Raw genomic sequence first — 19,226 nt, forward strand, 5'->3', positions numbered from 1 at the left:
TTTTTACTTACAGAAAAAAATCAAACAAGATAGAACTTTTGATAATTATTTCATTAAGAAATGTATAATAAACAACATAGAAAAAAGTTCTCCAAAGATACTTAATTTTTTATTAAACAAATGAACTGAGAAATTAGTTGTTTTTTTGAAAAATCTGACTTGACCTTTGGAAAATTCAGAAAATTTTACACAAAAAAGCTTATATAAAGATTTTTCTAAAATTAAATGTACAGCTTCTATAATTTTTTATTTATAACGCTCATGTCACTCCTCTCACGAAAATTGGCGCACTGTTTGGCCGCGTTCTGCGGAGCGCACGATTTAGTTAATTTAATATAACTTTTTAACTAATTGATCAAATTAAATTTTACAAATTAGAAATGAAAGAACATTAAAGATATTACAAAGAAAAAAAATAAGTGCATAAGTGCAGTGTGGGCGAAAAGTGATACTTACATAAATTGTGTTTAAAAATTATTTAAAAATGGGTTATGGAAGGCAAACTGTCAAACATTGTGTTTATTTATATTATTTGTACCATATGTTTCTTAAGTTTTTTACCGTTAACAGTTTTTTAGTTGTATTTTCCGAACATTTTGTTGGTGATTTTGTGTAGTTTTTAGTTGTAGAAGTATTTGAACGACTATTTAGTTATAAGCAGTGAATAAATAAACATGAGTGCATATAAAGTTGTTGGTAGACAATACAAATGTTGCTAGTAGGTACTTCCCCTCAAGGGGCCTGAGTTAACCTACGGTTTAGACAGTTTTCCAAGCGTAAGTAACATGGACATAGTTAGTAATTTATCATTTTTATAGGACGTTTTATAGCGTTAACCATTGTTTTTGTCTCTCAGATAATAACTTATTTAGTTGTTTTATGTTTTTGTCTCCCAGATGATAACTTATTTAGTTGTTTTATGCCTAAAATGTAGCACTGATGATAACCGATAAAACTTAGAATGATCTAAAACCCATTAAGAACTGATTTAGAAGAATTACATTTATGTTTGCCTCCCGGCTGCCGTATTGATTTAATTTTGACAGCATGTTGGAATGCCCTATAGATATCTATGTACCAAGTCAGTAAAGTGACTGTCGAACGAGTCTAATATTACGAGCAGAGCGAGCGAAGCGAGTGAGGCGAGTAGCAAACGAGTTCGATAAAAAGTCTTTACTGACGTGCTACATACAAAATTTTATCGCCATCCAAAAACATTAACAAATTATAGTCATATTTTGTTTATTCTTTTTATTGTACAAACTTTATCTATTTATAAAAATTTCGTAAGACAGTGAAGACAGGTGACTTTGCATGATGGCTGCAGGATTTTAATCGATAGTTACCAATTTTAAAATGCACTTTTTAATCGAATAATTACTAATAGTGCAGTCACTGCAGGTGGATATGAGCTATTACCTCCGATTTCGTTGAACCTCCATCGATTTGCCTGAAAATTGGTGAGTGATTAGAGGATATCTCAAGGAACAAAGGTGACGTGGTGCCAACTTGCGCTTTTGCCCTGGGGGTGGATGCCACCCCTTCTCGAGAGTGAAAATTATTTTATTAAAATTAACCATAATTCGATAGAGGGACAAATTCTAACCAAAATTTGTTATATAAAGTTATTAAATTCAATTAAAACTTTTTGAATTATAGATCAAAGATTTTAATTTTGCGTAAGAAAAATGCATGTTTTAACCGTTTTTTCATAAATAACTCAAACACTATAAGTTTTTACAAAAACGTTAATATTACCAAAATTGAAGCTAATAAAAAACGAAATAAACTCCTTACTAGAAAAACCTATTAATGTTAATAGTCCAGAAAGCCACTGCGCATCCGCTAGGAAAAATATTCTAATTCGGATTTTTTGCACAATCTTACTCAAAAAGGACTCCTTTTAACAAATTTCCATGTTGCCAGGACCAAAAGGTGGTCGAAAATTTTTTAAACGTTTTTTTTTGTTTTTTTCCTAAAATTATTTTTATTGCATGGAAAAAAGTTTTTTTAGGTTTTTTGGATCATTCCAAACAGAAAAGGTCTTTAGTGACTTTTTTCTAAAAATGATAGTTTTTGACATATAAGCGATTAAAAATTGAAAAATTGCGAAATCGGCCATTTTTAACCCTCAAAGACTATGTGAAAAACTGAAAATTTGAATGTTGCCAAGGTAGGTAGATATTCTTTAAACATCGATTGATGAAATCCCGAAGAGTTTTTTGCAATACAATATTCAAAACTCCTTTGTTTTTTAATTGCGAATCAAGCGTGCGCGATACTATTTTCCATCGACAGTATGGTGCAAATGAAAGGAATAAATTCGTTATTTCGAAAATCGGCGACTTAAGGAAAAATCCCGAAACAGGTCGATTTTTATTTTTAAGTTATGATATTGTGGCATATATGGTATACTAGTGACGTCATCCGTCTGGACGTGATGACGTAATCGATGATTTTTTTAAATGAGAATAGGGGTCGTGTGGTAGCTCGTTTGAAAGGTTCTTCAATTCTCCATCAAGTAATGTAAACATTTACATAATTTTTTATACAGGGTGTCCTTCTACTTCTTTTTTTGTCAAATAATTTAATTTAATAAAAATTTTTTGGACACCCTGTATAAATAATTATGTAAATGTTTATATTGCTGAATAGAGAATTGAAGAACCTTTCAAATGAGCTAGCACACGACCCCTATTCTCATTAAAAAAAATCATCGATTACGTCATCACGTCCAGATGGATGACGTCACTAGTATACCATATATGCCACAATATCATAACTTAAAAATAAAAATCGACCTGTTTCGGGATTTTTCCTTAAAGTCGCCGGTTTACGAAATAACGAATTTATTCCTTTCATTTGCACCATACTGTCGGTGGAAAATAGTGTCGTGTACGCTTGATTAGCAATTAAAAAACAAAGGAGTTTTAAATATTGTATTGCAAAAAACTCTTCGGGATTTCATCAATCGATGTTTAAAGACTATCTACCTACCTTGGCAACATTCAAATTTTCAGCTTTTCACATAATTTTTGAGGGTTAAAAATGGCCGATTTCGCAATTTTTTAATTTTTAATCGCTTGTATGTCAAAAACTATAATTTTTAGAGAAAAGTCACTAAAGACCTTTTCTCTTTGGAATGATCCGAAAAACCTAAAAAAACTTTTTTCCGTGCAAAAAAAATAATTTTAGGAAAAAAACAAAAAAAAAAACGTTTAAAAAATTTTTGACCACTTTTTGGTCCTGGCAACATGGAAATTTGTTAAAAGGAGTCCTTTTTGAGTAAGATTGTGCAAAGAATCCGAATTAGAATATTTTTCCTAGCGGATGCGCAGTGGCTTTCTGGACTATAACTAAAAGTGAGTTACAGGTAATTAAATATATATTCTTTTCGGCGAGTACCGCAATCTAAGTATTCAAGTTTAAATAACGGGAAAATTATGCATTTTATAGCAAGCTTATTAAACATTTGTCAAAGTACTTAGAAATATCTATCAAATAAGCCCTTTAACAAGTTGATAGCATTAAAATTTATGCACCAAAAATTTTTCAAGATTTATCTTTTAAAAATTTTAAAAAATGTTATTGTTTTTTTTTTAATAACTCCGTTAATTTTTACGATATCAGGTTCTCCTAAAAACCATTTGAAAGATAATTCCAAGGGTTATTAAACCACGTTGAATTTAATCTTTTCAATCTCTTACTTTTTTTAAAATAAAAAGGGTAATGGCCCCGGTTTACATGGTTCTAGCTGTAAAATTTAAGCTTTAAACGTTTCTATCTCGGTTATTTTTTACCCTACAGAAATAGTAAGAAAGCTAAAATATTTGATACAGAAAAACTAAAATTTGGTTCTTTTACGTATATTGAGTGTTTTTGGAGTTATTATCAAAATAAAGTGAAAATTACGATAATTTTAAAAATTCTCATTTTTTTAAATTAGGTACATCTTTTTTTCAATAATATGCATTCTAAACCGATCAAAATTGTTGAAATCATTACTTATGCTAATATAACGAAATTATTGTAAGGATTACTATACATTTTATTTAATTTTTGTGGAAATGGCGTGTTTCATTTTTCACTTTTTCCTAAAAAATTCGAAAGGGTTCTCTTATTTTCATCATAACTTGCTTAATTTTAATGCTATTAACTTCTCTTGGAGCTCATTTGATAGGTATTCCTAAGTACTTTGACAAGTGCTTAACAGGTAAATTTTATAAAGTGCAACGTTTTCCCGTTATTTAAAATTGAATACTTAGATTTGAGTACTCGTCGAAAAAAATATATATTCAATTACCCGTAACTCACTTTGAGTTAACATTAGTTTAGTTCTTTAAGTAAGGAATGTATTCAATTTTTTATTGTCTTCAATTTTGGCAATAATAACTTTTTTGTAAAAGTTTATAGTTTTTGAGTTATACGTGAAAAACTGCTTTAAAACATATATTTATTTATGAAAAAATAAAATCTGTGATCTTTAATAACTCAAAATGTATTGATTTATATTAATAACTTTATGGTATTACTATCGATTTATGGTATTATTTTTAATAAAATAATTTTCTAGAAGGGGTGGCATCCACCCCCAGGGTAAAAGCGCAAGTTGACATCATGTCATCTTTATTCCTTGAGGTATCTTCTAACTAGTCACCAATTTTCATGAAAATCGATAGAGGTTCAACGAAATCGGAGGTGAAAACCTTCACCATAAATCGGTAAAGTTTTGGTTTATTTTATATGAATAAAAATTACAAAATATTAGAGAATTTCATATGAAATTGTAACTCAAGCGTGTAAAATGTTTCCGTTTCAAAGCAACATGTATTTTTAAATGATTCCTTTCATTTGAAGCATGTATTTGTTGTTTTTGTTTTGGATCATTGATGATCCGAGTGCGCCGTTTTGACCTTTTTATTTTTGTTTCAGTAGTAGCGGTGACGACGTTCAGCGTTCCATCGAGTTGTTAGATCGAGTGCTCTCCGAATTCGATGATGTGGAAAATGCGAATCAGGTTCAAAACGTAAGTATTCGAACGACTCCCCTTTTACATTCTAATTTCTGTTTTTATTTGTCTATCAAATGGGCAATAGCATTTCACTGACTTATTTAATAAATAAACTGTTTTTGTATGTAATTAATATAGAGGGTGTTTCATTAATAGTACATTCTTTCACGGTTCTAAATTTTAAAGCTCTTAAGACGGTGCTCTAAATTTTAAAGAACCCCTTGGATTGACATGAAATTTGGCATACGCATAACTTACATGTCAAAGAAAAAAGTGATATTGTGCCGATGTGTGCTTTTGCCCTGGGGGCGACTTTCACCCCCTCTTGGGGGTGAAAAAATATATATCCAAAATAAGTCCGGAAATGGATAAAATGACTAAATTTAAGTAACTTTTGTTCTATAGAGCTTTTTCGCCAAGTCAACACTTTTCGAGTTATTTTCGAGTGAATATGTTCATTTTTCAACAAAATAACTACCTACATTTTTAGACGGTTTTTCGCAAATAACTCAAAAAGTAGGTATTTTGTCGAAAAAAAAGTTCTTAGCAAAAATATAGCCTGTAAAAAAGTAAAAACATGGTTAAGCGTGAGGTCTCTGGACCTCGTAGAACCAGAATTATAGCCAATGAAAAATAGGTGCATATTCGCCAAATTTCAAATAGAATATTTCGACATAAAATATCCAAAAAATTAAGCACTTTTTGGAGAAAATCAATTCTAACTTTTTTAAAGTGTTTAAAAAAAGGTTTATTTCTGTTTTTATAAAAAGTTTCTATCATCAAATTTAAGCAAGTTACCGCCCTTTTGAGTCAGAAGAACAAAACGGATTCAGAGCAGGACGATCCACAATAGATAGTATTTTCTGCTTATCCCAAATACTTGAGAAAAGAACACTGAGATCTCGAGAAGTGCATTTACTCTTAGTCGATTTAACAAAAGCATATGACACCGTGCCTGTTGTGAAGTTGTGGAAAGTATTGGAGAAAACCAGTATCAGCGTTACACTAATCGATGCTATTAAAGAGCTTTATAAGAACACAATAGCAAAAGTTAAAATAGGAAAAGAGGTGTCTAATGGTTTTCAGGTAACAAAAGGACTGAAGCAAGGTTGTTGTTTATCTCCCATACTGTTTAACATATATATCGATGAAGCACTCAGGCACTGGAAGAAGAAGTGTAAAGGGATGGGGCTATCTATTGGGGATGAAACGTTATATACGTTGCACTATGCAGATGACCAGGTAGTTATTGCCCAAGACAAAGAAGACCTGGAGTATATGGCTAGAAAACTAATGGAAGAGTACAAAAAATGGGGCCTCGAAGTAAATGTCCAAAAAACACAATATCTTTGCGTAGGAGGAGAAAATACTCCAGATGACCTCGACTTAGAAGATGAAACTATTAAGAAATGTGACCAATGTACATATTTGGGGGTAAAACTGACAAAGACAGGAAGAAGTGATGAAGCCATAAAAGACAGAATAACCAAAGGAAAACAAGTTATAGGTGCGTTGAATTCAGTATTATGGCAAAAAAATATAAGACCGGAAACGAAAAAACGAATATATAATACCATATTAAAACCAGTAATCGTCTACGGCTCAGAAGTGTGGCAGTTATCACAAAAACTTAAAGGTAACCTATTGGCAGTTGAAATGGATTTTTGGAGGAGAGCAGCGGGAAAGTCTAGATTAGAACATGTGAAAAATGAGGACATCAGGAGACAAATGAAAGTACAAAGATCAATTATAGAAGACATCGAAAAACAACAACTAATATGGTACGGACATGTTAGACGTATGGGGGAAGAAAGACTACCCAAAAAGATATTAGAATGGGTACCACCAGAGAAAAGAAAACGAGGACGACCACCAACAACATGGATCCAAGGAATCTCAAAAGCAATGTCAGCAAGAAATCTATCTGAAGAAGACTGGCAGAATAGACAGGCTTGGCGAACGGGAACCCAAAGGCGTATTACGCTGTGAACGGGATATATATATATATATATATATATATATATATATATATATATACGCTCAAAATAAAGTTGGTCCCTTTTGTTTTGGCAAAAAAAAAATCGGGAAGACCACTCCCTAATTAGCAACTTAAATGAAATTAATCGTTACCGCTCGACAAATTATTTTACATATGTTGTGTTTATATGATATGTAAGTTTCATCGATTCAAAGTGCTTATTTTTGAAAAAATTTGGTTTTAAAGTTAAATTTTTAAAAATTTTAATTTTGAAAAATATGCTTTTTTTCAGAATAATTTAAAAATTGTTAGAGATACCAAAAATCTCTAAAAACAAAAAAAGTCTGCATTGCTTTTCTGAATATCCTGTATTTTTTGTTTTTCTGTAAGATAAAAATTGATTTAGATTTGGTGTTTCTAAATTTGCATACATTCGTGATCAGTGACTCGTTCAACCCCTTTTAACTACAGCATTTTCAAAAATAAGGACTTTGAACCGATGAAACCTACAGATCATATAAACAATACATACACGAGTCAAAAAACTTGTGAAGTCGTAACGATTAAGTTCATTTGAGATACTAATTAGGAGGTGATTTTCCCGATTTTTTTACAAAAAAAAAGGACTAGCTTTATTTTGAGCGTAATTTGTTTATTTTTGACGCTAGATTTTTTTTATTAAACAAAAATGAAGCTTTTTTTAAACACTTTAAATAGGTTGTAATGAGCTTTCCCGAAATGTGCTTCCTTTTTGGTTATTTCACATTCAATTATTCCATTTGGAATTTGACGAATATGAATCTATTTTTCATTAGATATAACTCTGCTTCTACTAGGTATAGAGACCTAATATATACACCTTATTTTTCACTTTTTTACAGGCTATATTTATGCTAAGAATGTTTTTTTCGACAAAATACTTACTTTTTGAGTTATTTGCGACAAACCTTCTAAAATCGTGGTTATTTTGTTGAAAAATAAACATGTTCACTCGCAAATAACTCGAAAAGTATTGACTTGGTGAAAAAACTCTATGGAACAAAAGTTGCTTAGAATTAGTCAGTTTATCCATTTCCGGGCTTACTTTGGACGTATATTTTTTCACCTCCAAGAGGGGGTGAAAACCACCCCAGGGCAAAAGCACACATCGGCAAAATATCACTTTTTTCTTTGAGTTGTTAGCTATGTGTGTGCCAAATTTCATGTCAATCCAAGCGATTATTTAAAATTTAGAGGTTTTGCAATATTTTACCGTTAAAGAACGTACTATAATACATAATTGGAAATCCTTGATCTGTACATTCCTATGTTCAAAATATTAAGGTTTAAGCCAAATCACTTAGTGCGAAAATTTTTTTTCCAGCCACTTGCTGGCACAAAGATATAAAGCTGGAAGAGAAAGAACGCATATACAAATCATGTGTGAGACCAATCATGACGTACACGATAGAAACAAGATGTGACACAGCAGAAAGCAAGCGGATACTGAGAACATCAGAAAAGATAACGTTGAGGTTAATAACTGGGAAAACACTGAGAGACAGAATCCCGAACGACAGAATAAGAGATATCTGTAACATACAAGACATAGTACAGTGGGGAAGATAAATAAGACTAGAGTGGAATCAGCATGTGACGAGAATGGACACCTAGAGAATAGCCCGTATATCCAGAGATTCAAAGCCAACAGGCAAGAGACCAATAGGAAGGCCCTTAAAAATTTGGCGAGATAACTGGCAGTCAACATCACACCTACGAATACAACCTCAAAATCGGTTAAGAATAGGTCAAGAGGCCTAATATAAGAAGAAGAATCTTGAGTTTATATGCTTAGCCAACTTTTAAAACTAATTCACATACGTGAAATTTTAAGGCTATAAAGTAAATTGTGTTACAAAGATTAAATACATAATATGTCATTTATCGTCAATAATCTCTCAATTTAGTTCACGGATGCCTCGCGGCTATTATAATTTAACGCCTATATAAATTCACCTCAGCAGACGTACTCGGATTTTAGCGACCCTTAAAAATCTGAATAGGCCTGGATCTCGCGTACCAAAACAAGTTTATTAATAGCAAGCTAAAAATTTGTTAATAGCTTAACGGTGTCTAGTCGGACAAACTTTGATGTATAGGAACACTGGAACAGGGGAAGTTTTAAATGTGGAACGTGATTTTAATTGTGGAACGTGTAATCCTGACAAGTTTATGAATGTGACAACTGTGAGATTGTTTTTAAGTATATTCAATAGCAAATTTTATATAATACATATATGAAAAATGTTTGTCCGGCAAATGTTGGGCTTTTTAATAAGAACAAGCTACAGTAGGAAAAACGAAAGAATACCCATGAACGAACATATAAAACACGCTGTATTTTCCTGTCACCGTGTCACACAAAAAATTGGCCAGCGCAAGTACATGTAATAATTATTGTTACATGTCCTTGCACTGGACAATTTTCTTTACTGTACGTGGACAAAATTATTTTTCATCATATTTACATTTGTATCGAACAATAATAGAATTTGATAATAAAATAAATCATTTTTAATAGTTAAAAACTGAATCAGAGAGGTCTAGAAGCCTAGAAAATTAATAAAAAAATTTTAAAACAAAAGTTTTTCTATTTTTAATACATTATAAATACAAATACATAAATATACAAATAATTATTCGTCTGATTTTGAAGTAGATTTGACAGAGGTTGAGACTCTACTGTAGGAGCTATAATCAACTTTAAAACCTCTGGGTACAATTGACCAGCTTTTTTGTTTAGAATTTCTCTGAGGCTATTTATCGGTGGATCAGGTGTTATGATCAACATTGAAATTAAATCTGTAGTCGTGGTAATACGTGAACAGTCTCTGTTCCTTGCTTCTTCAGCTTCTTTTGAAAGCGGTCTAAATGGAACTAATGCTGATTTGATTACTTCCCTATTATGTATAAGTATTTTATGTACAGTGGCTTTCAGTACCATGAAATGGCTCTTATGGCTAAGAAAAAGTTCTCTGCATTCAAGACAGAAATTTTCAAATCTCAAAAAAAATGTTGTGCTCGAGTGTTTTGTTTATAATAAGTCTTATTACCAGTGTAAAAGGTGTATTCTTCTTCTTCTTGCAGTACCGTCTCCTATCGGAGGTTGGCTACCATCACAGCAATCTTAACTTTGTTGGCTGCAGCTCTGAGCAACTGTATTGAACTGCACCCATACCACTCTTTCCCAAGATTTTTCCTTGGATTATGAGTCTTACCAGAGGGTACTTTTCTCCTCTCATTATGTGGCCTAGATATTCCAGTTTTTTCGTTTGTATGGTTTTTATGACTTCGCATTCCTTCCCCATCTTCAGCAAAACATCTTGATTTGTTACTCTTTCTGTCCATGGTATTTTCCACATTCTTCTGTAGCACCACATCTCGAATGCCTCAATGTTTTTGATGTTTATCTTTTTCATTGTCCAAGCTTCCATGCCGTACAGCAGAACCCCTAAATATTTGTAGGACGTAACTGTTTCAACTGGCTGATTATTTATGGTTAAATTCATATTGGTGTATAGCTTCTTTGTTACAATCATGAATTTAGTCTTTTTGATGTTCAGTTTTAGACCATACTTATTGGTATGAGTGTTTATGTTTTCCTACTGTAAATACTGTAAATTTACTAGGTTGTCGGTTACTATTAGCGTGTCATGAGCGTATCGTATATTGTTAATTAACTCTCCGTTAATGTTCATACCAATGTTTTGCTCTAGGAGCGCTTCCTCACATATTGTTTCGCTATATATATTGAATAGTAGTGGAGAAAGCACACAACCCTGACGCACACCTCGACGAATCTCAATTTCTTCGGTTAACTCATTATCAACCTTGATTTTTGCCGGTTTGTCCCCAGTACAACCTGGATATAATGTTAATATCGCGACTGTCGATGTTTTTGCTTCTTAGGATTTCATACAGCTTTTGGTGTCTGACTTTATCAAAGGCCTTCTCAAAATCTATGAAACCTATGTAGAGGTCTTGGAACAGGTGTAGATATTACATATAACAAATTTAGCCCTGGTACAAAAGGGTTTAAGTCATTGCCATCATTTGAAAGTTTCAAAACGAAGGGAATTCATTCGTTCATCATACAAAGTTTTTTAATATTGTTTGTTTATCAGTATAAATTAAGATATTTATACAGATTAATCTGTATAAATTAAGGAAAACTTAAATTTCGTGTGAAAAAATGATGAACGGAACTCAACTGATCTATTACAATAAAAATAACCAATAAAAATACATACGTACCTTTGGACGCTATTACTAAAAAAAAGAATGATGTGCAAGCGTGTGCAGGTTATAAGTATTATTATTAATAGTCCTGTCGCCAGGGGGGGTACAACGGCCTCGTTAATTCAGATGGACTTACCCAAGTTTTTTTTATGTATTTTGACCCGTAGAACACGAATTTTTTGGGTAACAGTTGATCCGGATGTCGATAAGATTGTTATAGACCAAGAACTTGAGGAATCAAATAACAGCGATTTTTGGCAAAACAAGACAATATTTTGTATTTTTTGGGTCATTTTTAGCAAAAAATATTTCTACAAGTTTTTAGTAGGATGCACAGTTTTCGAGATAAACGCGGTTGAACTTTCAAAAAATCGAAAAACTGCAATTTTTAAACCCGAATAACTTTTGATTAAAAAATAAAATAGCAATTCTGCTTAGCGCCTTTGAAAGTTCAAGTCAAATTATGTCGGTTTTGATTATTTGCATTGCTAAAAATTTATTGTGTTATTGTTAAACAAAGCTACAAACAACTAGTGCGTGAATGATGTTTCTATGATTTCTCATTTAAAATCGAACGAGTAGGTAGAATAGGTACTAGTGCAATCAAGACTATTTCTACGTTACATGCGGTAAAACGCATGTAAAAGCACGGGGAACCCTACGTGTTTATAGCTTTGTTAAACAATAAAAAAATAAATTTTTACCAATGCAAATAATCAAAACCGATATAATTTGACTTAAACTTTCAAATGCGGTAAGCAGACTTGCTATTTTATTTTTTAATCAAAAGTTATTCGGGTTCAGAAATTGCAATTTTTCGATTTTTTTAAAGTTCAACCGCGTTTATCTCGAAAACTGTGCATCCTACGAAAAAACTTGTAGAAATATTTTTTACTTAAAATGGCCCAAAAAATACAAAATATTGTTTTGTTTTGCCAAAAATCGCTGTTATTTGATTCCTCAAGTTCTTGGTCTATAACAATCTTATCGACATCCGGATCAACTGTTACCCAAAAAATTCGTGTTCTACGGGTCAAAATACATAAAAAAAACTTGAGTAAGTCCATCTGAATTAACGAGGCCGTTGTACCCCCCCTGGCGACAGGACTATAATGGGAAAGGTGCAGCTATGATATATTGAAAATTTAGCCCGGGTACAAAACGGTACAAGTAATTGCCACCCTTCCAAAATTTCAAAACGAAGAAAATTTCCTTCGATCATCATAAAAACTTTTTTTAATATTGTTTGATTATTAGATAGATTTATTGGATTAGAAAAAATGAGTACTTACCAGCATAACCATTAGCCATCTTCAACAATTGATCTTTAAAAATTAGGGAAAACATTAATTTCGTGTGATTGAAATGATGTACCGAATTCAACTGATTTATTCTATTACAATGAGAATACGTATTTTGGGCTCTATTACTCAACGATGGGATGTGTTAGACATAAACAAATATTAGAGTAGCATGTTTTGGGGTATTGTTTACAATATTCAAATAATAGTTTTTTTAATTTTGAATATGACTTTTGTTCACCTAGAGGCTCATCGACACACTGTGCGACGTGCAGAACATGCCAAATCACAGGAATTATATTGGTGGTAAATATCAATCTGATTTTTGCATGAGAGTTTAATGAAAGGGTAACAAATCAATTGACAATTGGAAGTTCTGTCCGACAAAATACATGGAACGTTTCCGTAGTCTGACGTTCGAAACCTGTAACCTGTTCCACAGTTAAAACTTCCCCGTTCCAGTGTTACCGTACATCAAATTTTGTCCGACTAGACACCGTTAAGCTATTAACAAATTTTCAGCTTGCTATTAATCAACTTTTGTTGGCACGCGGGATCCAGGCCTAGATCGTTCCGTCCCGAACGGATTTTCTTATATTTTTTACAAATTAAAGTTCGGTGAAAGAGGAAAGTGGAAACCTCATCGACTGTAAAGCGGAAAAATTGTTATATAATTAAAACCCAATTTACTTTTTAATTGGAAAATTAAATGCTCAAAATGCGCAACGATCGTGATGCACGCTTCATAAAATGTTTGTTTGCGGCGTTGGTTTTATAGCAGTCACTTAATAATAAATGTTTAATTATTATATAAAATAATATACACTATCACAAAAAGTATCGTATAATTTTTGAAACAGAAAAAAAGTTTAAAAATAAATTTTAGTTTTTATCAGAATGTTATAATACTTTAGGTCTGGATCCCGCGTATGAAAAAAAAGTTGATTAATAGCAAGCTGAAAATTTGTTAATAGCTTAAGGGTGTCTAGTCGGATAAACTTTGATATATGGGAACACTGGAACAGGGGCAGTTTTAATTGTGGAACAGGTTAAAAATTTGGAACGGCCAGACGACGAAAACGGCACATTTATTTTGTCCGACAGAACAGACTTAAACTCTCCGAACAGAGATTAATCTCTCATGCAAAAATCGGACTGCTATTTATCACCAAATGGGCGTTTTAATGAGTGGAACATGTAGAATGTGTCAAATGACAGGAATTATGACAGGTGATAAATAGCAGTCTGATTTTTGCATGAGAGTTTAATCTCTGTTCGAAGAGTTTAAGTCTGTTCTGTCGGACAAAATAAATGTGCCGTTCTCGTGGTGTGACCGTTCCAAATTTTTAACCTGTTCCACAATTAAAACTGCCCCTGTTCCAGTGTTCCCATATATCAAAGTTTATCTGACCAGACACCCTTAAGCTATTAACAAATTTTCAGCTTGCTATTAATCAACTTTTTTTTCATACGCGGGATCCAGACCTACTTGTCTATCGTCTCTTTTAGGTGTCTACAAAGTACAAACCAACATTTTGAGTTGAAGCGTGTTTCTGTCGAAAAAAAAAACAGTAAACAAAACGTTGTTAAAGGAAAATATTTATTTTGGACATTTGTGTTCGACAATCTGATCTGTTCACTACTTATGTCTGCTTGAATTTTAAATGAGGAGGTGCGTTCTTACAAAAAATAAGTAATATAACGTCAGAACAAGCAGGCCAAATTGTAGGTTTAATTGGAGATGGACGATCGCAGCAATATCTTGCTGATGTTATGGGAATCCACCAATCCAGCGTTGTAAGCAAAATTTCGCAGGGACTAAAACAGGAAGATGGGCTGGCCCCAACATTGTTTAACCTGGCACTGGAGTATGCGGTTAGGCAAATGCAAACTGGACTAGGAAACCTACTGACAAACCGAACGGTTCAACTTACCGCTTATGCCGATGATATTAATATTATAAGTAGAACATCAACAGGAGCACAGGAAACATACGCAGAGTTAAAAATACAAAAAAAAATGCTAGGTCTGGAAATTAACACAGAAAAAACAAAAATAATGACTCAGACGAGAAGAAATATAGTCCCACAAAACATTGTACATGAAGATGTCTGAAGATGACATTGAAACGGACATATGCCGACGGATCAGAAGCTCGAGAAATACGAAAGAGAATAACGCAGGCAAACAGAGCTTATTTTGCCCTCTCCCATATATTTCGGTCTAAAAGTATCCACCGAATTACAAAGATGAGAATACATAAAACCTTAATTCGACCAATAACATGATATGGCGGTGAAGCCTGGGTCCTGAAAGAAACATCCAAAAACAAACTCCACACATTCGAAAGGAAAGTACTAAGGAGAATACTAGGACCTGTGAGGAAAAACGGAATCTTCAGAAGTCGATACAACAACGAGCTTTATCAACTTTATAAGGAAACATCTCTCATTAGAATACAAAGATTGCAATGGGCCGGACACGTGATAAGAATGGGAGAGGATAGGCTACCAAAAAGAGCAATGAATGGTAGAATGCAGGGAAAGAGACTGGTTGGAAAGCCAAGAAAGCGCTGAAAGACACAGTAAACAGCGACGCACAAGCTCTTTTAGGAGTCCGTGTATGGAGAAGAGCAGCCACAGACAAGCAAGGGTGGAGGCAAAAAATAAGGGAGGCCAAGGCTAAATTTGGGCTGTAGTGCCGTAGAAGAAGAAGAAAAAGTGCTTTAAGAAGGTATAGAGATAGAGAAAGTGGAAGATACAAGAAGTCAGCCCGTGACCCGTAATGTTCGATTCGTAAAGTGCCAATTTGGTTAAAAACAGATTAAGGGAATTTGGAATCAGAGCTACTGCTCCACTGGAGAATTTGGAATCAGAGCCAGAATGCCTGCTACTGATCCACTGTTAACAAGGGCACACCATTTAGTACGTTTAAGTTTTGCACCAGAACATGTCGATTGGGATATTAACGACTGACTATTCTTTTTACTGATAAGTCAAGATTTGCACTTTGTGGATCCTACAGACACTTTGCACTGTCGGATCCACAAATTGCAAATCTTGACTCATTAATAAAAATAATATTAGCCCATTCGTTAATATCCCAACCGACATGTCCTGGTGCAAAACTTAAACGTGTCATACGATGTGCCCTCGTTAACACTGGACCAGTAGCAGGTATTCTAACTCTGATTCCAAAATCCTGTATTCTGTTTCTAGCCGAATTGGCACTTTTTAGGACACTACGGGCTGTGGAAAAATTATTTCGCAGTTGTCTAGCTGTAACATGATGTGTACACAAAGTCTTCAGATGCAAATAACGTTCATCTGTAGGGTTCGTGTTCCTGGTACGTCCGGGAACTGGTCTTCTTGTGTATCCTCCACTTTTTCTATACCTTCGTAAAGCACTTGAAACGCTGGATTGGTGGATTCCCATAACATCAGCAAGATATTGCTGCGATCGTCCATCTCCAATTAAGGCTACAATTTGGGCTGCTTGTTCTGACTTTATATTACCCATTTTTTGTAAGAACGCACCTCCTCATTTAAAACTCAAGCAGACATAAGTAGTGAACAGATCAGATTGTCGAACACAAATGTCCAAAACAGATATTCTCCTTTAACAACATTTTGTTTACTCTTTTTTTCTCGGCAAAAACTCGATTCAACTTAAAATGTTATGGGTTTGTAGACACCTAAAAGATACGATAGCCGAGTATTAAAACATTCTGATAAAAATTAACTTTTATGAATTTTAAACTTTTTTTTCTGTTTCAAAAATTATGCAATACTTTTTGTGATTAGTGTATATGAAAAATATTTTTAATTTTAGACCACTTTTTTGGGGGGAGTCCGTGAATTTTTACCAAATCTTAATATATTATGGTACATTAAAAAAGAAAATTGAAAAAGAAGTAAAAAATGTTGTATGACTTGTATACACTTCTAAAATATAGGTGAAACTGGCAACAAGAAGTGTATTTGCTTAAAAAACTGAGAGTGTGTACAATTGTTTATTAAAATCAGCTAAGTACTTTCGGCATCGCGTCTACCATCTTCAGAGCTTCGTTTTATAGGTGATAAATGCCTCAGAAGAATAATTGTCGACATACAACATATTAAAAATTATTAGATACAGTACTAAGCCTCTGATATAGGGCGAAAACCCTTTCAAATATTAAAAAATTCACAAACGGCAGAGATGAGAGTACTGAGAAGGATTGCGGGAGATACGCTGAGAGGTCGACAGAGGAGTAAAGACATTAGAAGAAAATGTAACGTACAGAGTATAAACGAATGGACACTAGATAGAAAAAAAATAATGGAATAACTACTTTTTATTGAAAACAGGGTTGGAAAAAACCAGGGTTTTTTTTAAAGCCCAACCCGACGGGTTTTTTTGGGGTTTTTAGGGTTTTTTTCGGGTTTTTCTGGGGATTTTCAGTTTTTTATTTAGGTTTGATATATAGTTTCTGCTCTATCAAAAGTTTTACAAAAATTATGAATTGTATTGCAAAAATAATAAAATAACAAAATATGCTTACAAAGTAAAGCAACTTGACATAAATAAAATACATTTGGCATCACTGGCCATCAGTGAATCAGCACCTGCACTACGTCATTTGCCTCCACGCCAACAGCCGGATAATGGGGAATCACCGATATTTCTTCGGGGATTTATTTATATTATTTATTCAACCATTTCACCTTTTTGCAAATACTATGGATCCCAAATACATGGGAAGACGACTTACAGGGGAAGAAGAGGAAACAGTCGAACAATGGGTTGCATCGAATCTTTCTGATGAGTTTTTGGCAGTGATGTTATCATTCAAGATTACGCAACACTTTTCAAAGAAGAACTTGTCAAAAAATTCTCAACAAAGAAATGGTGGAAGCTGATATCAATAAAAAATAAAAAAACAAATAAAATACCAGATGAATTTTGTATTTATATGTTATCTTTGTTCTCATGTCCAGCTTCGTCTGCATCTATTAAGCGGATTTTTTCTTCATATGGATTAATGTGGACTAAGCTTCGCAACAGATTAGGTGCCGATAGAGCTGCAAACTTGGTAAAAATATATAATCATTTAAGAACCGAGTCCTCGTCCTCGACCGAGTCTAACGAATAACGAATGGGAATTGGGAATGTGACAAAAATACAGATTCTGATTTTCCTGATAACTATAACTAATATGCTTTGCTGATGCTTTGTTTAACAAGAAACTTGTTTATTTTTTTATTTGTATATATACCATGTTTAAAATAAGTGTTTTATTAGTTTAGTTTCAGTTTCTCTCGTTTTGTATTCACCTACTACTTACTTCATGGTATTTATGCTAGTTTTTGTTTTTATTCAGAAATAAATATATGTATATGATGTTATCAATGATGTTCATTCAACTGAAAATTTGCTATTTTTGGAAAAACCCCAAAAAACCCAATAATAGTGGGTTTTATCAATTGAAAAAACCCGAAAAAACCCACTGGGTTTTATAAGATGGGGAAATTCTATGCCAACCCTGATTGAAAATAAACAAATCTATAAGACAATACGGTATAGGTTTTTTGCTTGAGTTGCAAATTGAACGAAAATAAATAAACTAACTTTTGCGTCCAAAAACGAAAATATGCCTGATGTGGGGTTATAGAACTTACAACGAGTAAAGATTATTGGTGTTGTGGAGAAAGTAATGTTCTCAGAGGGACATAGCTGTAGACTAGGCGTAATACAGGGCGTTCTGTCCAAACCTATGCTATGCTAGGTAACAAGAACTAGGAAAGCTCAAAAATAAAGCAAGGGAAAGTCGCCAAAAGTAATAACGGCTCTCCATGATCGTTTAATTGCCCAATTAGCTGGAAGACGCCCAACCATTTCTCACCTGCAGCTCCAAAGGCAGCTTTTGGAAGCTACAGGTGTAACTGTTTCAGTTTAAACGATAAGAAGAAGAGTTCGTACCAAGATGTATACAGCAGGAGACAGTTATGGGTTCTCGAGTTATCCAAGCAGCACAAGATTGATCGACTAAATTGGTGTCTTCACCACCAAAACTGGAACATTGGGAATTGACAAAATGTGCTATTTTCAAAAAAGTCAGGATTTGTGTAAAATCAGATGACCCATGAAATCGTGTACTTAGAGGTCGAGGAAGACAAACAAGAACGAAAACTATCAGATCTGTTCACAAATATACAAGAGGAAGTGTAATGTTCTGGAGAGGAATTGTGATCCGTAAAAAAAACTCCTTTTTAATTTTCATCCAATCAACTTTAACTGCTCACAGGTATGTTGATAACCTGTAGTCAGGCTCTGGAGAGGTGCAATAGGAGAAAATTTAATTTTATTGCATGATAATAGACCTCAACATACCATTAGAGTGACTACAGACATCACTGAAGCAGAAGTTATCCCTTGTTTGGAGTGGCCTGCTTGCTCACCCGAGCTTAATCCCATAGAGTATTTTAAGTTATGCTTAAAAGAAAAATTAGAGCTCGCCGGGATAATCCACAAAACACCGCACGGCTAGTACAAGCTGCTCTTAAAGGATGGAGCAACCTACCACAACAAAATGTTGATAATTTGATTAAGAACGTGCCTACGCAAACTGAAGCTTGTATAAGGACTAGAGGTGATAACACTGACTACCACAAAATAC

At 33.5% G+C, this 19,226-nt stretch overlaps 1 protein-coding gene across 1 annotated transcript in view; it reads left to right on the plus strand.

The window, feature by feature from the left end:
- Window positions 1-4,927: 4,927 nt before the first annotated feature.
- Window positions 4,928-19,226, plus strand: part of LOC126890184 (uncharacterized) — a gene marked incomplete at its 5' end in the record, with an annotated part of 88,972 nt that continues 74,673 nt past the window's right edge. Inside the window, one exon of the mRNA XM_050659039.1 lies at window positions 4,928-5,026. Within this exon, the coding sequence (XP_050514996.1) occupies window positions 4,928-5,026 (99 nt within the window). The remainder of the gene's footprint in view (window positions 5,027-19,226) is intronic.

The sequence above is a fragment of the Diabrotica virgifera genome, chromosome 8, assembly GCF_917563875.1.
Source record: "Diabrotica virgifera virgifera chromosome 8, PGI_DIABVI_V3a".
Lineage (NCBI taxonomy): Eukaryota > Metazoa > Arthropoda > Insecta > Coleoptera > Chrysomelidae > Diabrotica > Diabrotica virgifera.